This window comes from Gigantopelta aegis, chromosome 4 (genome assembly GCF_016097555.1).
Source record: "Gigantopelta aegis isolate Gae_Host chromosome 4, Gae_host_genome, whole genome shotgun sequence".
Taxonomy (NCBI): Eukaryota; Metazoa; Mollusca; class Gastropoda; order Neomphalida; family Peltospiridae; genus Gigantopelta; species Gigantopelta aegis.
In genome coordinates this window covers 88771656-88799652 of record NC_054702.1, presented here as the reverse complement: position 1 = coordinate 88799652, position 27997 = coordinate 88771656, and the positions used below count along the sequence as shown (strand labels likewise).

The 27997-nt window shown below is 35.7% G+C and overlaps 2 protein-coding genes across 4 annotated transcripts in view; one reads left to right on the top strand and one right to left on the bottom strand.

Annotated features, from left to right (window-relative positions):
* LOC121371346 (autophagy-related protein 2 homolog A-like) overlaps positions 1-27997 on the bottom strand; it is a 97254-nt gene that overhangs the window by 41088 nt on the left and 28169 nt on the right. The window lies entirely within an intron of this gene.
* Positions 18113-27513, top strand: LOC121371347 (leucine-rich repeat-containing G-protein coupled receptor 5-like). Its single transcript, XM_041497166.1, has 2 exons — positions 18113-18491; positions 22027-27513. Exon 2 carries the CDS (start codon positions 22042-22044, stop codon positions 24658-24660), a length of 2619 nt encoding a protein of 872 aa, XP_041353100.1. The 5' UTR covers positions 18113-18491; positions 22027-22041; the 3' UTR covers positions 24661-27513.

Here is a 27997-nt window from a genome sequence, read left to right as displayed (position 1 = left end):
GAAGCTAAAAATGCAACTATGATCTTTCTGAACAACCGAGGATTGCTAGTAAAAACATCCTTGTTAAAATATTATGTGACATTTTCTTGCATGTAGATTAAATGCAAGGTTCTGTATTTTTTATATGTGTATTACTACTACCTGATTGCAAATGACAAATTACTTATGTCAGGGTTTTTTTAACAAAAAGCTAAGATTATCACCAGTGGCAATAGTTAAAGACAGAATAAAGTGAAATGTTTAATATGAAACAAAATGACAGAGCACATATTTGACATTGTTGATGATTAATTGCAACCTAGAAGATGTATTACTTAAAGTATAATGAATGCCTCATTTAACAGCTAAATACACATATTTTGCTTTGGGTCATGTAACCATATACGTTTATTTTAATCTCAAATTTGTAATAATATGAGTAATATAACAATCGGCAAAGAAGAATGTATGTCTTAAACTTGTTTGAAATTTACTGCACAACCTATTGAAATTCTCTTTTCCAAAAAAAAAAAAAATAAAAAAATATACTGAACAAAATAAGAAACTTCCGCTAACTTTACTTCAACATAACTTGATGAAAACAAACTGGGGGAATAATTGTTATATATGTGTTTAAAGAGTGTTCCATGATGCATCGTTTGGTGCAAAAATCATGGCCATAGGTTAACAGAAACTGGGAGAAATTTTGACCAAATGTGGTAGGGGTTAAAAAAAAAAACCCACTTAATAACGGGTATGACCACCTCTTGAATTGACCACTGCAGTGCATCACAGGTGCATAGAATTGACTAAAGTGTTGATTTCTGCCTGTGGAATGTTGTTCCATTCCTGAATGAGCACTTGACGAAGTTCGTTGACGTTAGCGGGTGGGTTGGGACGACGCTTCAATCGTCTGTCCAGACTATCCCAGACATGCTCGATGGGGTTGACATCAGGACTTTTAGCGGGCCAGTCATCAATGAAATCAATGTTATTTGTCCTAAGAAAATTTACAGTGTCTCTAGCTGTATGAGAGGTGGCATTATCATGCTGAAAAATCGAGATGTTAGCGTTGTTATGGAACAGAGGAATGACGTGATGAGCGAGAATGTCATCGCGGTAACGTTGAGCATTTAAATTGCCATCAATGACGACTAGTGGTGAACGATAACCATGACACAACCCCCATCCCCGAAACGATCTCGTTCAAGAACACAACAGTCAGCATAGCGTTCATTTCTCCTATGGTAGAAGCGCACCCTGCCATCACCACGAAGTAAAGAAAATCTGGATTCATCCGGAAAAAAAACGGTATTCCAGCATCGCCGTATCCAACGAGTGTGTACACGTGCCCAATTAAGACGATGACGTTGCGTTAAAACGCATCCGATGTAAGGACGTCGTGCATGTTTCCACCGCAGACGATTACGAACAGTTTGCCCACTGATTCATTATTATGAAGCCCAGGTGTGTTAGCAGCAGTAACAGTGGCAGTTTGGAATCAATTGCGCAAATGCGTGTTCATGATATAGCAGTCTTGACCACGAGTTGTAACATGCGGACGTCCACAACGTGGCAAGTCGTTGGTGCTTCCTGTCGTTTGAAATCTTATGCGAAGATTTCGTATCACTCGACTAGAACTCCCAACATGCCTTGCAAGGTCTTCTGTCGACATGCCAGCATCAAGCATGCCAATCGCCCGTTCGCGTAAATTATTGGGTATTCTTGGCATACTAAAAATGCTACAATGTAAAAAATGTTTGAAGCCTTTTCATTCACTTGACAACAATGTCAGTAAGTCAAGTAAAACAAATTGACCGAATACTACACGGGACATGTCGAACCATGCATGCACGTGCAAATTGAATTTCACATTGTCGACGATTAACAGTGCAAAAATAATCGATAAAATTCATGAATCCTGATAATACAGCTCAAGGCTAATACTACCTATATAATTTCATTACACAATGAATTCTTTAACACAACAAATACTATATGTACAAATCGGAAGTTTCTTTTTTTGTTCAGTATATATATATATATATATGTATACACAGTGAAACCCCTCAAAACCGGACCCTCAGTAAACCGGAATTAATTCCCTCATAACCGGTCATTTTTACATGGTCCTGTGATTTGCATATCTTTTAACACTAAAATTTACCCCTCTAAACCAGAAACCCCTCTAAACTGCACTGGACGAAATTATCCAGTCCCATTGTGTTCCTTTAATGCAAATTTTACCTCTGAAAACTGGATGGTCACACTGACGTCAATCATTACTGCATATCTTATACTTTGAATACCCACTCAGCCGATAATGTCACTGCGTACGCAGAGCTAATTACATGTGCGCATGCTCCAGTGTCACTGTGGAGCAGTTGACAAATACCAATTAAGGGATTAATTAACAGCTTTGATGTTTAAATAATCGGTGGAAACACACGTACTCCCTTTATTCTGAGCTCGATTGTTCCAAAGTTAGATTAACTTACGAATTTGATTGAGCTCCTTTTCATAGCCTACATGTACGTCTCACGATTACCGCAATGAACGGTAAAGCAACTAGGAATTTAATTGATTTTCCCAATTGTTTGAACATGTCGGAACGTCCAGCGAAATGCCGCCATGTTGAATTATCACTTGATGATAAACTTAAAATAATTCGAAAGTGTACCTGATTTTTTTGGCTGTTTTATTAGTTACTATATCAGAAGAGAACACCAACCAACAAACGGTTTACCTCATTACTGAAACCTCTGTAAACCGGATACCCCTCAAAACCAGACTTTTTCCTTGGTCCCATGGCTATCCGGTTTTAAGGGGTTTCACTATATATATATATATATATACAGTGAAACTCCTCTAAACCGGACACCCTTCGGACCAAGTAAAAAGTCCGGTTTTAAGAAGTATCCGGTTTAGAGAGGTTCTCTTCTGCATACATATTAAAAAAGGGACCATGAAAAATGTCCCGTTTTGAGAGGTTTCACTTATATATATATGGGCCGTCACACGTGAAAACCTACAACTAAGCATGATGTCAGAAACTGAGTAAATGCAGCTCAAAGTCTGATGTCACATGTAAACGCAGAAGTAAAAGTTGACATGCTGTTTGTGTTGTTTGTTTTGAAGAATTTAGAAGATGACATCTTCTTCTTTACACGAAGATCAGTTTGAAGTAAACATATATCTGTATGTACAGTAGTATTTGGTTACTATTTTGTATTTTGTACCTGAGAACATTGGTTGAGATCGTTAGCGATACCATCAGTTCTTTGATACACATTTACAAGCATAGGGAGAAGTCCTATATATCGATATGGTATGCAAGTATCACACGTTTTTATAACATACCCGGTACATGATTATACATAACATAAAGTTCAGCAACTTTTCCAGAAGTTATATACAATATTCATAAGTTAGACCAAACATCAAATTAGGATTGTATTGGGTTGCATGGGTCTACCACTCGGTTAGGCCTACCTGTTCTGTGGACTACAATCAATACCACTATTTCTACTTCTGTTTCTAGTTATAATCTAAATATTGAAAACTAAATCATTATCTAAAAACAAAATATATATCGTAACAATACTACATTTTTAGTTATTTATTTAACCATTGTTTGCAAACAAATTTACTGTTGTCTGCACACACATTGCGGTACGATAACAGAAACGTTTCATTTATATACCTTTTATTATACGTCATGATGTCATTGCATAAGCTGGTCTAGAGATTAACATGCAACTGAGAGCAAAATATCAGACGAAAGTTAGTGAACACAAAAGACTGATTGACCGAGGCTGTTAAAATAGTGTTAAATTACGTTATGGTAATTATCGTAAACTACTGAAGTTTTTCCACACCGCGGCTTGTTTTCTTTGATGTCGAGTGTGCTGAATGATCAATTATTATTTTTCAGTGTGAAAAAAAAGTGTCCAGTATGAAATAGCAGAGCTGGGTTCTGTAAAATATAGTAGGATGCGGGAAAATAAAGGGGGCGGCAAAACACGAAAGCGAAATGCAATAGCGGGCCTGCCGCTGAAAATACTTGTCACAACAGAAACAAAACTTAATATAAAACCATTCGACCCTTTGTCCACCCCAAATACCAGGTTACAACATGCCAACTACATGTACCAACCAAAGAATGAAACGATATCGTTCGACAGTATGACACCAACAAAATATGAAATTACTCCATAGTGGATACAGGAATCTGAATAAAGTGGGGTGGGGTGGAATAAGTAACAGAAAATTGAAAAACATTGGTGCGAAATGTTGCAGTTTGCTAAATTTCATATCTCTCACTAATTAGTATCACATTAATGTATGTGATCTGTAGAGTCATTTAAAAAAATTAAATCGGAATATATCACTTTAATTATTTTTTAATAAATCGGAATATATAACTTAAAGGAATGCTTAAGCAAAGCTTTTGGACTTTATGCATATTCAAAGATATATAATGCACATTATTGCTTAATATCAAAAAGTATATTATTATATTTAATTAATAAAACGGTTAAATGTGACAGCTATTAGATATAACGGGCGCAGCCATTTAGTTCCATTCCAGTGAATATGCCCTCTGGCAAGCTGGTGGATACGTAATACTTAACGCGTAACGTCAGGAATGAGCCTTAGAACTAGAGAAACACAATCTACCTGGTTTTTGCGGGATGATAGTCATACATTGCAATGATCTATAATAATATACATCCCAGTAAGCCAGCAATAAGTATATCCAGCAATAAGTATATCCAGCAATATATATATATATATATATATATATATATATTTTTTTTTTTTTTCAATACAAAATAAAACACCACTGTCAAAGTGGCTATACAACAAGTCGAAATAATTAACAATGTTTTGTCCATGCATTAACCTAAGTATTGAAATGATACACGGAGTGTTTTCTTAGTTAATTGGTCTATGCTGTTAGTTGCTTCTACCTGTGATTCCTGATTGGCAGGTGTGTATTTCACTGGTAACCAGACAAGCCAATTAATTGACGCTGTCTAGACACAAAAATACATACTGGTATTGTGTAATATTACCTGTCGCCCCTAAAATGATAATGGACATGGTTTATTACTGTAAATAGTTCTGTAAAAATACTGATTAAGTAGACTTTTCCATCTAAAACCACAGAACTGACCAATTACATAGTCCCAAAGAAAAGAAAATTATCACTTGGGTATCGTGGGTTGTCGTTTTTCCTGCACACAACTTTTTACCAAAAAATAAGACAAACGTGTTTTTTTTGCTAAGTTGTAGGTTTCCCATGTGACGGCTCACATATATATTATATATACACACACACACACAAACACATTTTTAAAAATCTAGCAACAGGATATGCACTCATGCATGTATACCCAAAAGGCAATACAAATTCTAATGTTGACTTTGATGCACATACTTGCTAGAAGTATGTGTCAAGCTGTGTAGCTTAAGACAGATTTGCAATTGAATTACCTTTATCCATTGAGGACTTACAATCAAAGTGAAGCATTGCTTGTGACTGACATTACCTTCAAGCCACTGACCCTAGTTAACATGCAGTGTAATCTACTGTGGGGGATTACAGCTTTCTCTTACCATTAAGTTACAAATTACTGACACTTTCTTACTCATATTATCAACTTTGGCAAATCCAATGTGCTTAATTATAGTCATGTTTGTGTTTACAGTGTCCCCAGTGTCCCCAGTACAACAATGTACACACCTGAAAAAACCAGGGCATGTTGGTGTCATACAGTTCAAAATTATGTAAAAGGCAAGACCATGTCCATACTACCCTGTCTATAAATTAAACTGCATGTACCTGTACCATTCTATATTACTGCACATTAAAGTAAAGTTTGTTTAGCTTATCGACACCACTAGAGGACACTAATTTATTATATCATAATCTGCTGTTGGATGTCAAACATTTGATAATTTTGACATAGTCACTACATTTTACCATTAGCAGCAAGGGATATTTTATGTGCACTTTCTCAGGCAGGACAGCACATACCATGGCCTTTGATATACTAGTCATGGGGCGCTGGTTGGGATGAGAAAAATAACAACAATCCATTCAAAGAATGGGTCCACCAAGAGGTTCAATGAATGAAGGAAATGTTTTATTTAACGATGCACTCAACACATTTTATTTATGATTATATGGCGTCGGACATATGGTTAAGGACCACACAGATATTGAGATTAGCACTAAGGGATCTTTTATATGCACCATCCCACAGACAGGATAGTACATACCACAGCCTTTGTTACACCAGTTGTGGAGCACTGGCTGGAGTGAGAAATAGCCTAATGGGTCCACCGACGGGGATCAATCTGACCACGCATCAAGCGAGTGCTTTACCACTGGGCTACGTCTTGCCAGGGGCACTGTTTGGGATGAGAAAAATAACAACAATCCAATCAAAGAATGGGACCACCAAGAGGTTGAATGCTATAACCAAAGCACCTGAGGCAAGTGCTCTAACGATAAAGTAAACCCCAGTGTTCTAGCTAGCAATCAGTAGAAGAGTGCTGCGCCCTGTCCCCGTTTTGTGCACCATGCCACATTTATTGACGTTCTGCCCCTGATTATTGCCGCCCTGCCCTAAACCATTGCCATACAAAAATAATAAAATTAAAATCTTGCTTTCAGAGTTGTCATGGGTCTGAATTGGCAACTTAGAAACGTTTGACAATACATTGTTTGGTCACAGATGTGAAAGTCTTACAATGGTAGTGTGGTATTTTTTTCTTTTCTTTTGTTAGTTGTTATGATCGCAGATGGGCAGACAGCCATTCTTAAAAAGCTATATTGAGAAGTAATCCTCACACTGTCACACACACAACCACAAAACAAACATATGAAAGTAGACTATCAAGATAAACTTTGACATATAACATCAAATGTGAGGTTTATCTTCATAACTAAGTTTTGAAAGTAATTTTTTGATTCACTATTTTCATATTAGGTGGCCATGCAAACACTCAGACCAAGATACATAATTATAGTCTTAACTAGCACAACCGGTCATTATAAATATAACATTAATTGCATCACTATAATATGGCACAAAGTAAACTAGCAACATGTTTTACTTGATGTTTGTGCAATTTATAATAATAATAATAAAAAGTCTGCTAAAGCTAGAAATAAAATCTATCTAAACCTTGACCTTTAATAACGGTTATATTAAAAAGTGGTGTGTGTCCAGGAATTTCTGAAGGGTATTTGTTTGTCTAAATTGTGGCTAGCATCAATACCGGTAATAATATAACAAAACATCTGCACTCAATGGGACTTTATACAACATGCACAAAAACAAACATTCTCTTTGAGTTGTGATGGTGGAGATAGGAGCCTAATTCACTAAAGTCTTACAAACTTACGATCTTGTTGTGTCATGCAAAAAGACTTGGAAAGACAATGCAGCATGGCTTAAGAGAGCCCAGAACAGCTGTGTAAAGTAGGCACCAGGTCTAAAGTATGAGATAAGAAACCTGTTGCCACAACAGAGACAGTGAGTCTTTTACATACACATTTAAAAAAACAGGATAGCACATATCACAACTTTAATAAATACACTGTGTGTCCAATAAGGTGGCTTAATCTTATCATTGAGCTACACTGTAACTCTTATTGAAACAGTGAGTGAGTGTAGAAATCATTACAAGCTATCAACAACATTTGATTCCTGATGAGGTCACCAGCAGGCCAATACACAAAGACAAAAAACCAACAACACAATACCGATGCAGCAGGATAGCACATACCACAGCCGTAATAAATCAGTTGTGGATTTAATGAGCAACATTTTAACTCTTACTGAAGCAGTGAGTGATTGCAGAAATCGTTAAAAGCTATCAACAAATATTTGCTTCATGTTGAGGACAACAGCAATACCAGTGAAGCAGGACAGCACATACCACAGCCTTAATAAACCAGCTGTGAGTCCAATGAGGTGACGTAATCATACCAATGAGCTATATTTTAACTCTTATTGAATGAGTGGTGACTGCAGAAATCCGCACAAGCTATCAACAAACATTTGATTCCTGTGGAAGCCACCAGCAGATCTGATACACAAAGACAAGAAACAATAGCAGTGTACAAAAGCCATCCAGTTCAAATATTTCCCGGCACAGCAAACACACCTAGCTGAAGTTGTGTGTAGAAATGCTGACAGGCTTTCACCTCAGGGTTTCCCCGGCTTGGCAGAACCTTATAAAGTCATAAATACATAAGGGCCCGGTTTATTGTCCTATTGACAGCTGTGCATTAGTCATGTACGAAAAGAATGAATGAATGAATGAATAAATGTTTAACAACACCCCAGCACGAAAAATACATCGGCTATTGAGTGTCAAACTATGGTAATACAAACAAATAAAGTGATGATCAACATCAATATAAAAATTCAAGATTTAAATACAAGCACAGTGTAAAGAAATATTCAAAAATACAAATATCACAAATAGATACTGACTTTTATTCAAAATTTTAATTGAATCCCGAAGGAAACAACGAAAAGAGACCCAGCAAACATTGCTAAAAAGAGAAGATATTGAATCATAGCTACATATATAATATGTACATGACATAACATAATAAGTATAAATATATGTGTTTTGTTTTTTTGAACTCGAACAACTGGGAAGGGTCAACTTTACTTATGTGGATCACAGGGTGGTAGTAAACAACCTTGAAAACATATAACCGGCTTCAGTGGTTAAGCCATCAGACAACAGGCTGGTAGGTACAGGGTTCGCTGCCCGATACTGGCTCCAACCCAGAGCAAATTCTTAAGGGCTCAATGGGTAGGTGTAAGACCACTACACTCTCTTCTCTCTCACTAACCACTAACAATTAACAACTAATCCACTGTCCTGGACAGACAGCCCAGATAGCTGAGGTGTGTGTGTGCCCAGTGTGCTTCAACCTTAATTTGATATAAGCATGAAAATAAGTTGAAATGAAATGAAAACATATACGCTAACATGTATTCATGCAGGCTCACATCAAACAGGGTAGGGCTGGAGTTGACAATAGTGTGCCAAGGCATGAAAACCCCTATTTTAATAATTTTATGTTTATAGTTCATTTGCTTGCCACTCCACTTTATCGGCACACTGTTTAATTACAGTAACAGCTATTAGGTATGTAAGACAAATTAGCCACCACATAAGCAACTTTTCATATAACCAAAGCAGAGAACATATTATTGGACATATCACAAATACCAATTTAGGCCTCCTAAAATTCAAAATTTGCATAACCTACAAAGGGATTATATCAAAGAGGATTACATAACCTATTTTGGTTTCCATCTCAATTTGTTTTTTAATTGAAAAACAGAATAACTTGGACTCATAATTCAGTAAATTTACACAAATGATAAACCAGTTAGTTAAATAAACTGCATAACCAATACATGAATGAAATGATCATTTATGCAGTTTATGAATGCCTCAGGTTTTGAAGCAATGGATGGCATTAGAAAAACGTTAACGTCAAAGTTTGTTTTGTTTAACGACATCACTGGAGCACATTGATTTATTAATCATGAACTACTAGATGTCAAATTTTTTTTCATTTATAGCAAGGGATCTTTTATATTTGCCATCTCACAGACAGGATAGCACATACCACAAACTTTGTGGTGCACTGGTTGGAATGATCCCAGACTGACTGTGCTTTACTACTTGGCTATGTCCTGCCCTGGGGCCATGTTCCCGAAGCTATCGTTGTACATAATGACATCGTTAAGACGTCGTGGAGGAACAGTTGATGTGCCAGAAAGTGTCGTTCCGGGTGTCAGTTACTAGCGATATCGTTATATTAACAACAGCTCCTACCCTGTTGTTAGAGTGTCGTAAAGTAAAATGTTTGTTGTAGATGAGCATAAAAAACACGGAATATTGTTTTAATCGTACGATTCGGTGTCAACATTCGACATCCTGCAAAATAATAACTGCGATGGTTGTGATGCTACGGAATGGCCCTAATAGAAGAAGACACTGATGACATTGAATTACAAGATAGATACAGAATGGATAGGAGAGGAATATTGTATCTATGCAGTACATTGCAAGTGGATCTCAAGAGACAGACGTGCAGAAGTGGTACGTTACCGGTATCGATACAAAATGTAGCAGCCCTACGTTATTATTAGGAGGTTTTCAGGCAGTAACAGGTGATATACATGGTATTAACTGGTACTCCGTTTCTAGGTGCATACACGCAGTTTCAAAGTCTATTGTCAACAAATTGCAGAAAGTACATGTAAAATTCCCTTACACGGATGCTGAAATGAGAAACACAAAAGAAGATTTTTTTAAACTGGCAAATTTCCCCAACGTTCTCGGGGCCTTAGATGGAACTCTCATCCCAGTGCAAGGCCCTTCACGCGACGAACATTTGTATTTCAGCCACGAAGGATACCATGCTATCAACGTTCAGTGCATAGTGTCAGCTAATGGTGCTTTCTTGGACATCGTGGCAAAGTGGCCTGGTGCGACACATGATGCATTGATATGGAGAAATAGTGGGATTGCGGAATTGTTTGAGAATGGTCAAGTTGATGGCAGTATGTTATTAGGGGATTCAGGATACCCTATTAGACCATGGCTAATGACTCCGCTCTTGCAGCCGGCATCACGACAAAAAAGAGCATACAACAGAGCCCATACAACCACTAGAAGCTTTTGCGAGAGGGCATTTGATGTGTGGAAATCAAGATGGCTCTGCCTACATAAGTCTGGAGGATGCATGATGTTTATTCCAGAGCGATGTGTCCTTGTCATCGTTGCAACTGCTGTTCTTGAGAACATTTGCAAAGATATTTTGATCCCAGATCCCCAAATGACATCATCGATAACACAAGTGACGTACAAGATGAGGTGGTAGATCATGAAGTCAACGATGCTAGAGACGATCAATTGTGAAGAAATGGAGTAGCTACCCAGAGGCAATGTTATTGATGCACTTCAATAACTAAGGTGGCTTTGTCTGAACATTTTATTAGTTATCATAAATACAAGTAGCATGTACATTGTGATAACGAATCAAGATTACAATAGACAAAGCTGTTTAAGAATCACTCCCAGCGTCTGCCAAGGCCTCTAATTCAGTTGAGGTGAATTTTGGTCTTCTTTCACGATCACCATCACTTGCTATGCTTAATGTGTCAGCTATCCCTGTTCCGAGTCAGACCCCCGATCCTATCGGAGGCTGGACTCGGGATAGGCATGTTCGAAACCCTAGTGGTATATGGACACGTTAAACCATTTACTAAGCTAATGTGTCAGCCTTGTACAGATAATGTGAATATACAAATACGACCAACACCTAGGGCTATTAGAAAGCACGCCTTGCACAAGAATCACACTTTTGTTGTACATTTCTGTCGTTTGCTAAAAGTGCTAAATTTGTAGACCTACGTGTCACAGTTAGATTTAATAAGGGACGGTGGTGTACATGAACGTTATGGTACACACTACACTGTGACATACAGTTTATGTGCAGTTTTAACGAAATATCGACTGAAGTAAATATATATGTACATTTACATAATATAGTACGCAATATGACTTTTATCATGCTTAACCTAGCCACTAAAAGTGGCCTAGAAGTACGATAAAAACTGAATATAATATAATAGGTCATATAAAATTTAATTTCTGAGATGCGTTTGGTATCTATTTCACACCTCTGTACCAACGACACAGGGATTTCCCATGTTACGACATGCTTCCAACGACACTATAACGATACTGTAACTACACGTTCGACTAACTGTCGCTCAACGTATCGTTATGGTGTCGTTATTGTCCTTTTATTAGTACTCAGATGTTCTGCCAGAAAATAATTTGAGGGTAGGTAATAAAAACAAAACTGACATAAGTACTATTACAAGTGGTTATGGGTTTGACCGGCCTCGGTAGTGCAGTGGTTAAGTCATCAGACTACAGGCTGGTAGGTACAGGGTTTGCACCCTATTCTCTCTCACTAACCACTAACCAACTAACAACTAACCCACTGTCCTGGACAGACAGCCCAGATAGCTAAGGTGAGTGCCCAGGACAGCATGCTTGAACCCTAATTGAATATAAACATGAAAATTAGTTGAAATGAAATGTATGAATACCATACAAATTATTTCATACATCAAAAATTATATCAATAGTCCTTCCCAGCCTCCATGAACATTGTTTTTTGTAAATAAATTCAGTTTGATATGACATAGGAAGAAAAGCAAATAGCTGAGGTGTGTGCCCAGGACAGCATGCTTGAACTGTTGAACCTCAATTGGATATAAGCATGAAAATAAGTTAAATTGAAATGAAATATGGTTTGAAATGTTTTGAAACTAGACACTGCATTTCATGAGCTTTGATGAATTTTAAACAACAGTTCTTTTACTATCATTTATCTAAAAATTAGACAAATATATATATTAATTTTCAAGATATTTGGGTACATAATTTTACACTCTGTACCTCTAGCAGAAACCCTGGTACCTTATATAATAATAACTTGATTTGGTTACAATGACAAAATGCATGGGTGACATGACTGACATTTGATATGCATTGCCCGAGGCTGCACAACTAATGTCATCCATGTTGTTCTGCCTATTAAGAATCGGTGTCTGACACATGAATAAATACTGTACCCTACACATACATCACTGTAACTATACTTCACAACGTGACAAATTTGACATGCATTTATAGCTTTTAACTTTCATTGTAAATAGAGCGGAACAACAAAAGAAATGGTTTTGAATGTATAAAAAGATAATAATTTATATCAATTTCAGAATAAAAATTGTCTTTGATGTGTTTTGGGATAAATGTAAACATTTTAGCTGTTTTTTGCGTGGTGTTTTGGAAATAAAATAAATATAGGTAATATTAGCCTTGAACTGTATTATCAGGATTCATGAATTTTATCGATTATTTTTGCACTGTTAATCGTCGACAACGTCAAATTCAGTTTGCACGTGCATGCATGGTTCGACATGTTCCGTGTAGTATTCGGTCAATTTGTTTTACTTGTCTTACTGACATTGTTGTCAAGTGAACGAAAACGCTTTAAAAAAACAAACATTAATTACGTTTTTTCACATTGTAGCATTTTTAGTATGCCAAGAATATCCAATAATTTACGCGAACGGGCGATTGGCATGCTTGATGCTGGCATGTCAACAGAAGACGTTGCAAGGCATGTTGGGAGTTCTAGTTGAGCGATACGAAATATTCGCGTAAGATTTCGAACTACAGGAAGCACCGCTATAAGACCGCTATATCATGAACATGCATTTGCGTAATCGATTCCAAACTGCCACTGCTACTGCTGCTAACACACCTGGGCTTCATAATAACCGAATCAGTGGGCAAACTGTTCGTAATCGTCTGCGGGAGAACGGTTTACATGCACGACGTCCTTACGTCGGATGCATTTTAACGCAACGTCGTCGTCTAAATCATCTTAATTGAGCACTCTACACACTCGTTGGATATGGCGACGCTGGAATACCGTTCTTTTTTCGGATGAATCCAGATTTTATTTACAACGTGGTGATGGCAGGGTGCGCGTCTACTGTAGGAGAAATGAACACTATGCTGACTGTTGTGTTCTTGAACGAGATCGTTTCGGGGGTGGGGGTTGTGTCATGGTCTGGCCAGCCATTGCCCATGGTTATCGTTCACCACTAGTCGTCATTGATGGCAATTTAAATGCTCAGCGTTACCGCGATGACATTCTCGCTCATCACGTCCTCATCCTCTGTTCCATAACAACGCCAACATCTCCATTTTTCAGCATGATAATGCCACCTCTCATACAGCTAGAGACACAGTAAATTTTCTTAGCACAAATAACACTGATTTCATTGATGACTGGCCCGCTAAAAGTCCTGATCTCAACCCCATCAAGCATGTCTGGGATAGTCTGGAATAGTCTGGACAGACGATTGAGGTGTCGTCCCAACCCACCCGCTAATGTCAACGAACTTCGTCAAGCGCTCATTCAGGAATGGAACAATATTCCACAGGCAGAAATCAACACTTTAGTCAATTCTATGCACCTGCGATGCACTGCAGTGGTCAATTCAAGAGGTGGTCATACCCGTTATTAAGTGGGTGGGGTTTTTTTTTAACCCCTACCACATTTGGTCAAAATTTCTCCCAGTTTCTGTTAACCTATGGCCATGATTTTTGCACCAAACGATGCATCATGGAACACTCTTTAAACGCATATATAACAATTATTCCCCCGGTTTGTTTTCATCAAGTTATGTTCAAGCAAAGTTCGCGGAAGTTTCTTATTTTGTTCAGTATAGATGTATTTTTAATGTTTAACCAAATTCAATTTTAGGGTTTTCCCCTTTATAAATAATAATCACAAAAGTAACATGAACTGCAAAATCAATGAAAGAAAATGTTTACAAGCTAGAACAAAAAAAAGTAACAAAATAGGTCATCAACAACGTGTAATTCTCACATGGCAATTATTGTAAGACACATTAACTATGACAGTGTCACTGACCAGGCATGTTTGTTTAAGACTTGATCAGCAGTATTGTGTATCTGTTACATATTAATAGCATATAACAAACACACAAGCTGTTGTCAAGACATTTATTTTTCTTCTTGTGGGTTATGATATTGAAAAATCTTTTATTTTCATAACAGCCTGAATGCACCATTCTGAAATTGACCACTCATGGTATATTGTTACCCTACAACTACCTGACAACTACTTAAAAAAAACCCCCATTATTTATCATCACAAACTGCACAGACATCATAAAGTTTGCATTTTAGATTAATAAATTATAAATACCATGTAGGACTACCAGCTCTACCTGCATAAGTACCATTATACATCTGTCTCGGGTCAGGCCCCTGGCTATCCAGAGACGGGATCTGGGACAGACATGCTTGAAACCTTCGTGGTATATGAGCATGGTAAAATTATCCGCTCCGCTCCATTATACTTTTTCATTTATTGAGCTTCTGGTGAAATAAATACTGATTAACAGGCCCGAATGTTAACTCATAGCTTATAATGTAATTTCTTGGCATGGGATGAGATGCGTATCAGTGGTAGCTAGATTTCTCATTTGAAGTGCCATGGGTTGAAGGATAATGGATTGATCATTCTTGTCCACTTTGTAGAAAAATGAATATAAAATATCCATTGGTGCTATTTAGTATGAGTAACACATGTGGCAGCATCAGGTTTCATCTCTTTTCTCTATATCAATTGTTGAAATATAAAGTCAGCTAATGCAGTCGATAGTGATTGCCTGAGGCACTTTGATAGTAGGATTGAATCCCCTTGGTATAGCTGTTGTATGGCTGGGGGTTTTCCCCTCCAGTCCCAACCAATACTCCATGACTGATGTATCAAAGGATATGGTATGTGCTGCCCACTGTCCTGTTTTTTTTTACCCCAGTCCCAACCAGAGCTCCATGACTGGTGTATCAAAGGATGTGGTATGTGCTGTCCACTGTCCTGTATACAGGAAAGTGCACAGAAAAGAACTCTTACCGCTAATAGGAAAATGGAGTGGGTTTTCATTAAGACATTTGTCAGAATTATCAAACGTTTGATATATAATAGCCAATGATTAATAAAGCAATGTGCTCTAGTGGTGTCATTAAACAAAGTTTAACTTTGAGTCGGCCAACAGGTCAACTGTTTTCTTACCAAGTTTGTTTGTCCAAGAACAATTAACACCAACTCATTGCAACAACATGATCATCAATGTCCACTTGTAATACTGTTCCTCAGAGCTTTTACAACAATTGCACTTCATTTTAACTTGATTTTAGTGTTTATATTTAACTAGGGTTCAAGCACACTTGTTCTAGGCACAAATATCAGAGCTATTTGTGCTTTCTGTCAAGGAGAGAGGTTAATGGTTAGTTGGTACAAAACAAAAAGAATAAAATATAATCCATGTATGTTATGTATACAGTATATAATTATTTAGTCTCCTGTCAAATGATCTGAAATCCAAGACAATGTTCAAAAGTGAAAGGTGATGGTCTGTTTAGATAAGGAGTTATAGGTAACAAGAAAAAGAATCACTGGTATACCTTTGTTGTTTTAATTACCAATTACCCAACCAAGTCAGAACAGCTAGACTGGCATCTGTTTTCACAAAGCAATTAGCACAAAACAAGACAAAACACAATGTAGTGTAAACAATCTTTCAGATTGGCTACCTGTACTCTGCAGTGGACAAAATAAACCAGGTGTCATCTAATTATCATTCAAACTGCTAACAGTAATTATTCATCTCTTCCTAACTCTCTTGTGAATGTAAGCATGGGTTAAATACCAGTAGTTGCTAAACAGAAACGTTTATTAAATATAAGAATATGTCAAATAGTTGCTAAACAGAAGCATTAGATGTTTGTATTACATGTAAGTATGGGTTAATTAATTGCTATATAGAAGCATTAGACTTCTATTACATGTCAGGGGCCTAGCTTCCATATACGCAGGTACGCAGCTGCGTACCACCTGAGATTACAATTTTTTTTTTAATTAAAATATATGATGTAAATGAATGTATGCTCTATGCCAATAACGTTTTATTCCATCGCAGAAAAAGTCTGCGTCCACCTGAAAATACCAAACTAGGCCCCTGCATGTACCAGTAGATACCACACCACCATTTGTCATTTCTTTAATATTGTTATAGCAGCTTAATACATTCTTTAGGAAACAATTCTTCATTAATATAATAATATTTTATTTATATATATATATATATATATATATATATATATATATATATATATATATATATATATATATATATATATATATATATAATATATTTAAATCTTTCTTGATGGTTATAAGTAGGTTAATCTGTATAGTATTTAAAATAATGTTATTTTTAGCAGTAATTGATAACGACTGGGCAAGTGGTATGCTGCCACTTGTATAACAGCAAAATGAGGTGGTGCTCTGTCGTATCGGTGGATAATTAGAAGATTTCATGGTCAACCTATGTTGATTTTGTTGCATTATACATATAGTTATCTTGGGAAAATACTTCCTAAAAGTAGCAGACATGTAGCCCATTCAATATTGTTGTATTTTTCACAGAATACATTCTGACATAAAAATTGTATTAAAATACATGCTAAAGTGAATTGTGGTATGCAAACAGTAAGCACGGGTCAAATAGTTGCTATACATAAGCATTACACTTCTTTTATATGTACTAGTAAGAATGGGTCAAATGATTGCTATACACAAAATATTAGACTTACATAAAGAGCCTTTAAATTTGTTAAAACTATTATGGACAACCCACCCAGCTCCCGGAACAAATAATTGTTGATATAGACATTTAAAAACAAAACAATCATAATTTTTATTTTTTAAATTGTTCACTCTAAAACGAAACCTTGGTACAGTAATTAAAGTTCATAAGCCAGTATATAATTTAATGTTTAAAATGATCAGTCTTTTTTAATAATTACTTTTCAATTAATGTTACTGTTATCTATATAGTGTAAGAAAAATCCAACAAACAGGTTGAACAAGGAAATGAAAAGATTATATTATTATGTTTATCAAACAACTCAGCACATTTGAAACTATACAGCAAGTTGGTGTCTGACAAATGGTTATTTCGACATTTTGTGTATACTCACTGTCACCACATAGGCTACCGTTACAAATAAAGCAACAAAGGATCTTTTATATGTACTTTATATGCACTTTCTTATAGACATATACCAAATGTTTTACATCAAACAGCCGATGATTAATTAATCAATGTGCTCTAGTGGTGTTGTTAAACAAACAAACTTTAAACTGTTCTTATAGACAGGACAGAACATACCACACCCTTTGATGCACCAGTAGATATGATACATAAACAAATTAAGTGAATACACCTCTAACCCTTTCAAGGTATGTACTGTCATTATAGTATAATTATCTTGGAATAATTATTTTTACTTTTATTACTATATTACAGGTTGTTGTTGGGGTTTTTTTGTGGGTTTAAAAAAAAAAGAATTGTATGTATTAAAAGACTAACAAAGACATAAAGATACAGGTCGATCCGGGACCATCCCAGCCCAGGTGTGATATTCACCGACCATGGAAGCCAGTCATGTCTCTACATCTACTAAAGCCTCTCTACTGCTTAGTGACAGTCGAGTTAAAACCGCGACCACGACCACGACTGGTACGGTTCCTCTCATTGGTCACAGGAAAATGTTGTCATTCAGGTATGTGGAGGCGATATGACTCATTACACACGGAATAGAAACAATTACCCCACAGGTAAAGTACAGAGACAGTAAGTGACAAATTGCCGTCTCAGGACTAAATCTGGTGGACTACCTGCAATTAGGAGCCAGGACAATGAATTACCACCAGGAGGATAGCTGCTGTTTCCCCTCAGTCTCGTTACACCACTAGCCACACACTCACAAAGGTAAGAATAACACAGGTGTATTTAGGTCATAACAGGTAGGTTATAGGTAAAACAGTGTTTACAGTATCGCTTGGCCTTTTATTTATTGTTTATGATGACAGTTATAGAGAAAACAACTTTGAATGTTTGTTACCAATACATAAGAAGATAAAAAAGTTATAATTTTATTATAATATTATCTTGAGCAAATAATGAGTTTTCATGGAGCCAAAAATACAACGAAAAGTACCCTGATTCAGTATATACATGGATTAAACTGCTAGCAATGTTATCTTTATCAAAGCATCACTTACTGAGGCCAGATAATACCATATAACTGTAAGATTATCTTGTACACAACGAAGGACATTTTGACTTGGCTTTAAAAGGGGTTAAGTAATATGTCAGTATGCAAGGTATGTCTCTATTCTCGAACGACTAACGTGAGGTAACCGTGACCCAGATGCATGAACCAAAGGTGTGTACACGGAGTGTAGAACACTGACCCACCTGAACACACCTGAATGACAATAGCTCAGTGGAATGTCTTGGGAGGAAATACTGTCTAGTATCAACATGTCATGTTGTGAAACAGGGGAAAGTGACAATCTATTTCAATTTGTTAGTATAATCCATTGAATTTTAGTATGTTCTGTTTGAAATTATACTTAATAATATGCATTTAGTTTGAAAGTAGAAAAGACAAACTAAGCCAAAATATTAACAATAAAAACAGAAATTAAGTTCCATTGTTTAATGATGCCATGACAACAAAACTCTTTCTTAGCATCTATTGATTTATCAAGCCAAGTACTACAATAATTGCTTTCTGTTGCTAAGTTACCAGTAAACAGACATTTATGTATTGCTGACATGGAGGATGTAACCTTATATTCTATTAACAAGATAACCAAATTAAAAATATATAAATTCAACAACAACAACAACAACACAAAAATACTCTGTTAAACAAAATGAAAGCTATAAGATAAGCTTATATATAATAAACATGAACACGTACACAGTAGTTAATAAATTATTCACAATCAATTGTGGCCATTTCCTTTGCACGCCTTACATATGAGACTAATGTTTTATTAACATGCTATATTTGATTTGCAAAGAAAACAACTGCCTCTAGTTGAATATACAGCTAAATGTTATTGCAATTATCACTGAAGGAAACAGCATGAAACTTTATCAGCAGAATAATAATAAAATATTAATGTATTTTAAAACACCACACATTACAGTTATGGGTAATTACAATTTACATGTTATTCTATAAGTACTATAGCTACATGTAACATATACTGGTATACATTTAATTAACATTTGGTTGATTGAGTTTCAAATAAATGTAAATATAAATATTACTCAAAATAAACCAACAAAGTTTGCCTAAAAATTAAAAACTGAACAACATTATAAAAATATTCACAGAGAACATATATATAGTTTAATTAGATAAAAGCACAATGCTAAACATGGGTAAGATCTCAGTGTTATGATTATTTAGCATCACACAAAGAGCAGGGATGGGATATAATGCTAGTCTCAGACTGTCAACTGTCATGATAAAGTTGACCAACTCAACGGTTGTGTTATAATTTCCCCAATTCCCGACTTATGACAGATGCGCTCAGATAAACAATTAATGGGTTATACGATGAGAATAGAGTAATAGAGTGCTCAGACTAGTAAATGGACAGTCGTAGAAGTCATGACAGCAGAATGTTGGCCAACTTTGTGCTGGCAGTTGGTAGTCTTAACATAGCATAACTCGGAGCCCTTGCCTGAGGTGCAATAAGTTGCAGGATCAATCACCCTTGACGGCCTCATTTTTCTCATTGCCCCAACTTCACTACTGGTATATCAAAGTCCATGGTATGTACTGTCCTGTCTATGGGAAAGCATGTTTAAAATATTCCTTGCTACTTTTTGGTAGGAGTAGCTAGCATGGAAGCAGTACATTTCCTCTCCACCACCCCCTGGCCAAGTGTCAAATGAATCATTTAAGAACCTAATAACTACACTTTAAAATGTGCTTATAGGTGTCTTTAAACAAATATTCCTTTCCTTTCCACACACAAACCAGTATCTGCTTGTGGTCAGATCCAAATATACAGATCTAGAACCAAACACCTGGATCAAGCAAACAGTGAGGATAACCTTATTCAGATCGTCCCAACCAATGCACCATGACTGGCATATCAAAGGTTGTGGTATGTGCTGTCCTCTCTGTCGGAAAGTGCATATAAAAGATCCCTTGCTGCTAACGAAGTACAACAAAACTTAGTGTACATGTAGGTTTGAGGTGTTATGGATATCTGATATGAAACTGGTCTTCCTATGCAATAATTCTGTTCATTTGCTGCACATAGTACAATGTTGTTACCAAGTTTCAATCAAACTCATGGATAAAACAAGACTTATTCTTGAAACTGACACATTTCCACCACTGCAGTAGCTACTGGTCATGTCATTGTGTCCAGTTCAAGTACTGCTGGTGGTCAGTTATCTTAGACCATGATGGTGAGTTGAGCACTCATCACAAAATGTCTCCTCAGCTAATTAAAACAGTTAAAACTATAAAACTTAAAGTTTGTTTTGTTTACCAACACCACTAGAGTGCATTTATTATTAATCATTGGCTATTGGATGTCAAACATTTGGTAATTTTGACATATAGTCCTAGACACAAACCTGCTACATTTGTCCATTATTTGCAAGGGATCTTTTATATGCACCATCCCATAGTCAGAATAGCACATACCACAGCCTTTGATATACCTGTTGTGGTGCACTGGTTAGTTAAAACTGTTCTTGGCCTCTGTTGGTATTATAGGTGTATCAGGTTCAAGATGTTGGTATTATAGGTGTATCAGGTTCAAGATGTTGGTATTATAGGTGTATCAGGTTCAAGATGTTGGTATTATAGGTGTATCAGGTTTTAGACATTGGTATTATAGGTGTATCAGGTTCAAGATGTTGGTATTATAGGTGTATCAGGTTCAAGATGTTGGTATTATAGGTGTATTAGGTTCAAGATGTTGGTATTATAGGTGTATCAGGTTTTAGACATTGGTATTATAGGTGTATCAGGTTCAAGATGTTGGTATTATAGGTGTATCAGTTTTTAGACCTGTTTTTGAGTTAATATGTGTTACAAAGTTGGTCTATAACAAAATGATGGGGTTGAACTGCGGCCATTTGGCACGCTGTCAATCCAGCATTCGGTGGGACTGAATTTACTGGTACACCGAGTCTCTAAAAGTAACTAAGCACATAGCAAGCTTTATTCAGTCTTATGTATACTTATAAGCATAATTCTTTTACATATTAATTTTAGAAGAAATTTTTTTAAATGTAACCCCACCAAAAAAAACCTCAAACAAACAAACAAGAAACAACCCCCCCCCCCCCCAAAAAAAAAACCTACAAAACAACAACACCCCAACCACCACTCCAAAATATTAAATTTTAAAGTAAACTAAACAAAATATACTATTTGACCATACATCTTTATTAACTTAATTTATTATTAAATTTTCAGATTTAGTAAGAGACAATGGAGCTGCTATCCAAGATTATTCTGATTCTCAGCTGCATTATTCTGCTCACAGTGTTTGGAGAGGTGACAGGGGAGACAACTGACTGCAGCATTCTCACAACAGTTATTGCAAACTGTAGCTGTGAAGGACCAGAGGGAGCTCCGGTCATCAACTGTCGATTTAAGCAGCTGACAGAAATACCTGCTATAGGTAACACCAGTGTTTATAATGGGACAATTGCTGAGTTTACTCTCCATAGCAACAACATTCAACACATACCAGACAATGCATTTAATGGGCTCCGCATTAAACAACTGGACATTACAAAGAACATTCTGAACAATGTATCAGACAGTGCTTTTGTTGGGCTGGAAGAGAGTTTACAAGTTCTGAAAATTACCGGGGATGGAAACACATCACCTCCATTCACAGCTATTAGAAATCTCACCAATATGCTTGAACTTACCATGGAAAAGTACAAGATGCCTAATAGCGATCTGAGTGATAGGTCATTTCTGACTTTTACCAAACTTAAATCCTTGCGTCTGGTTAACTGGAATATCAGATCTATAGAAAGGAATGTTTTTGATGGACTTGGTGAGGTCACGAAGTTAGTGCTTACAAATCTGCAAAATCTGACAAGCCTACCACATGAAGCACTGCTGACTCTCACTAAATTAGAAACACTGGAAATCAGTCACTGTTCATTATCAAGAATTACAGACTACTCCTTTTCACAGTTTCAGAAACTTGTGGAAATAAATCTGTCACATAACCGTATAAAAAAAATAGAACCTCTGAGTTTTTCTGGAATAGCAAGTAGACTGGAATACCTTGACTTGAGCTTCAATGAAATACCAGATAACAACCTGACAATACTGCAGGAGCTTACAGCTCTGCAAAGCCTGCACCTGCAAAACATTGGCCTGTTGGCAATACCAAGAAATCCTGTTTTCCTGCTGGGTAAAAACAATCTGCAGAATCTGAATCTTGCGAGGAATCACATAACCAGTGTGGATGATCAAGTGTTTGTGACCACTCCTAATCTAGTCAAACTGGATCTGTCAGAAAATCAAATTATCACCTTCCATGAAACCGCATTTGCTTCACTATCACAACTACAGGTTCTGCTTCTGAATCACCAAAATCTGCAAGCCACAAACAATGTGACCTTACCTTCATTTGCAAATCTGACGTCAATAAAGAGCATAAACTTACGTTCAACGAAACTTGATCCTGACACATCCTGGGACAGACTGAGAGAAGCTACTAACCTCCAATCTCTGAATCTAGACAGCACAGGGCTTAATGTGATTAAAGACTTCACATTTGGAGATTATAAAAATCTACACACCTTGGATCTCACAGGTAACAACATATTAACTATTACATGGAAAAGCTTTTTCGGACTGAGAGACTCACTGACTAATCTGTTTCTTAATAACAACAAAATTCAAACACTGGACAGATGCACATTTTACAACTTCAGCACAGGCTTGAAACTGCAACTCGTTGGAAACCCACTAAACTGTGACTGCAAATTAAGATGGTTACGAGGTGCACAACTGAATGAGACCATCTCTCTAAGTGGGCATGAGCAATGCAGTCTTCCCGTTTCGAAATCATTTACAGACATGGCCGTGAACGATTTCGTATGTAACTACACCTACACAGATCCAGAATGTGAGAACCGTTACACAACAACTCCCATGAGCACAACAACCACCACAGCACCAACAACTCTACCACGGGTCAGGATTAAAGCGTCGATAATTGGAACCACCGAAACTACAATAACCGTGTCTTGGATTATCCCCCAAAGCAGTCTTGTGTATATTGTTGGCGTGTATGTTGATCATGAAGACCTGTCAAATCCTGCCAACAAAGGCAAATCGGAGAGACTGAACCCCACGGTGGGACAGTATGAGATCGGAGGTCTTAAGGCTGGGACGAGATATGAAGTAACAGTCAAAGCCTTACGTGTTGATAATCTCACCGATTCTGATTCTGTTCAATCTCCAACAAAATCCAAACCTGTCTCCACGACGGCACCTCCTGCTACTGAAAAACAATCGGGTGACGAAACTGGAATCATTGTAGGTGCTGTCATTGGTGGAGTTATATTTCTTGCAATTTTGGTGGCCATACTTTACTTGATATTCATCAGAAGGAAACCAGTAAAGGACACTTATCCCGTACAGCCAAGAACGTTCACTCCAGCTGAACTTCCTTCCCTTGGGTACGACTCAAAACGATATATCCGAAAGAAGAAAGACGATGATAAAAAAGATCATGTCACGGTCAACGTGATTTCCGATGGAAAAACTGACAATGGTGTCCATGTTGGACGCGTGTCGGCGGGAAGCTATCAGTGTCTGGATCCGGAAACAGGGAAGAGACTTAGTAATGAAACCAACCACAATAGCAAAAATAGCAAACTACATTCATACGTCAATGAAATGCAACCACGTTCAACAAATGAATACACAAATGACATTGATATTCGCAAACTTCCCCGTGTTCCTGCTGAATATCGTGGCAATGCAACCAAGAGTGGAGGTTACTACAACCCTTCATTCAGAAACAGCACCCAGGAGGGTAACACGCCACACGAGTATTCTGAAATAAACTTGTAGGAACCAACAGCTGGTGCAGCATGCCTGTACATGCCTAACGAAAAAGGTGATAGTTCTCAATACTGTGCCGACATAATGGAACCAGTGATTATAACAGTCCAGTCTGGACATAGACTCAAACTGAAAATGTGAACTGGAATGCATAAAAAGTTGAAACAAAGTTTCTTAAAAACAGTTATAATTTGCATTCAATTTGTATAGCATTTCCATTTAGACTTTAGACTAAACATTTTATAATCAAAGGTAACATTTTAAAGAGAACTTGGTCATGAACTGTAGACTGTAGAATCAAATCTTCCTATCCAAATCAAAAATAATAAATAAACAGTACAAAGAGAAACCAAGTATACATAACTAGCAATATGTTGTTCAATGTGTACTGAAAGCAACCACAATATGTAAAAGTATACTTTCAGGAAAAATTTAAAGAACAAAAGCACTGGAAAGTACTGGTACATTTATATATGCATGTTATGTTACTTTGAAAGTTACATGTAAACTGAATGATCACTGTAGCATCTTGATTATGTTTGTTGAAATTTGTATGCCGGACATTTGTGAGAAGTGATTATGTATGTAACTGGATTAAAAAAAAAGTACAGTTAGGAGAAATCCAGAAACATTTGTGGCGGGAGTTTGTAAAATATCTTGTTGAACTTGAATCAAGATGAACACCTATTTTCACATCAAAATTATATGGATATGTTGTTTTTAAAATGAACTATGTGGTGAGACAAAGTTTCAAGTGGACAGCTTCATTGAGCTTGAAATTACTATACAATAACAATACAGGTACCAGTGGGGATAACTACCCAGTATTTTGCTCACAAAATAACATTAGTGTGTGATGTGTATATGGGATAATGTGTGTGTATTTTTAAAACAATTTGAATGTTTTACAAAAGCAAAATGCGTTAAGTGATGTTTACAGAATTAATAGCTATATGCAACCCTCTAAAATAAATGCAGAAAACAAAATACATTTATAACAAATTACTATTAGAACACTGCATGATTATAACCTACTTTACATTTGATTTATTTTCCTAAACATTGTATTATAATCAGGCTGCTAATGGAGTTAATGTTTTTAGTGTAGGTCTATTATTGTTTCTAGTTTGGAAAAACATATTACAAATTTGAAACTTTGGTCCAAATGATATCATGTGACATAACAAAACCTCAATTTTGCAGCACTTTCAGCAAATGCTTAAAAAACAAACTAGATCATATCAGCTGTTTTTTGTAATTGTTAAAAATAATAAAATAACTTATTATTGTTGTTTGTTGAACCAGTAAATGTTATTAATTATTTAGAGGAATGACATGCTGATGTTTTTAAAAAGTTGTTTGTCATAAAAATGTGAAAATTCCCTCATCTGGCAACTAATGGAAAAAGCCTAATCACAAAATGGGGACTGCCTTTGTGCCGTGTATTAATTTCCTGACGAAAGGGTTCTGTTATTATTTGATAGTATTTTATATTAATGACATTGTTATATATTTGGAATTATAAAAATAGAACATGATAATTATTTTTTATGCTCATAACTGCTTTACACATTTATTTATGTATGAACATTCGTACTGTGTAAATTGGTTCTGTGGTTAAACTATAATGCATGTCAAAATTTATCATGCTCAATTTTTAAATAGATTATTTTCACAAGTTAACCAAAGTTTATATTTACTGTATAATGTATCAGAGCAGGGTTAATTAAAAACTGTCCAATGCAAGAAAAAATAGAAAGAAGAGAAAGATGTTTAAGTTTAATAAAAAAAAAAACCCCAAAAAACAACAACTAAAAAATAAAACATATTTAAATAACCCAACTAACTTTCAATATGTAAATCTTTTATACCACATGTATAATGTGTTTTCAAAACAATTTGATGGATAATATATATATTTTTTATATTGCAAATATTAACTTAAAATTTGAATGACAACTAGTAAGTATATTTTTTTAAATTTTAAAACAACTTTCCTTTTATCTTTTATAAAAAAAACCCCACCAAACTATATGTAAATAATTGTCACATAAAAACCACTTATTGGAGCAAGTTGAGGGATGGACAATACACCCTGCAGTACTCTCCAATGATCATAGAAGTATCAGATACCATATGAATATTTTCACATTTTTGTATATATATATCTACACAATGTATATGCTTTTGTACAGACATTTTACTTACCATGAATCCATATATTTTAATGTTTTCAATTCATAATATAATCTAACACACTAGTTGATATTTTGCACCCATGTAAATATTCAACAACTGGTGCTAAGTATATAATGTGGACATTTATATATAATGAGAATGTTTGTACAAAATGCATTAATTTGTAAACACAATGATCTCAAAGTGCTTACAGTTATTATAAGTTAATTGTTGTGATAACACGAATTGTAATACTTATCCATTAATATATGATGTATATTTGTTTACAAATGACAGATGCTATAAGAACAAACCCATAACAATCCCATAGGAATAAATAATAGCTAATCATATATTATTAAGCTTTTAGAATCAAATAATACACTATTACTTCAAATGTTTTGTAGTAAAAAAAAAAAATTTTTTTACAGCAACTGTCATTATACTATATATATGTGGTATATACTGATGTCCAAAAGAAACCATACTGGTCAATACTCTGAGACTACTGAAGAAAAAACAAAATATGTTGCATGTTTACAACATATATTCATGAGTGGTATTTTCGCATGTTGGAGACACAATTTTATTATATAAAACCTATTAAAAGCAGAAATATATTTAACCACCATTTTATTTCCATTATTCAAATTATAAAGGAAATTAAATAAATTTTTGTTGGTATGGCTTCTTTTGGATCTTAGTATATTTGTGTGTGGTCATTGTTATGTGTGTGCAAATATATAATATATATATATAGTGTCATGAATATTTAGCACACAAGACACCAAAGAAATGTTCCTTTTCATTATGTAGCCCACAATTGTTTATGTATACATATGGGAGTTTTGATATTTCATATTTGTTCCTACAAAAATGAATATGAAACATGGACTGACATCAATAGTGGTAAGAATTAAATCATATATTTTACTGGTGTAATATGGTTAAAGTGACAGACCCTAGTTTTTAAACACTACAGAATATTTTTCACTATTAAAGCCGTTTTGGATAATTGAACTCAGACATTACTTACATTTTATTGTTTAGTGTATCCATTTCCATAGAAACGAAGTGTTTAGTCATCCTGATGTTTGTAATGCCACAGAATGTATTTTTTCATAATTGTAAAAACGCATGTGCGTCTGAGAAATATTTGTTGTGGAGA

Excerpts from the sequence above, each read along its gene's own strand:
- LOC121371347 (XM_041497166.1), top strand. The coding sequence starts at position 22,042 with ATGGAGCTGCTATCCAAGATTATTCTGATTCTCAGCTGCATTATTCTG.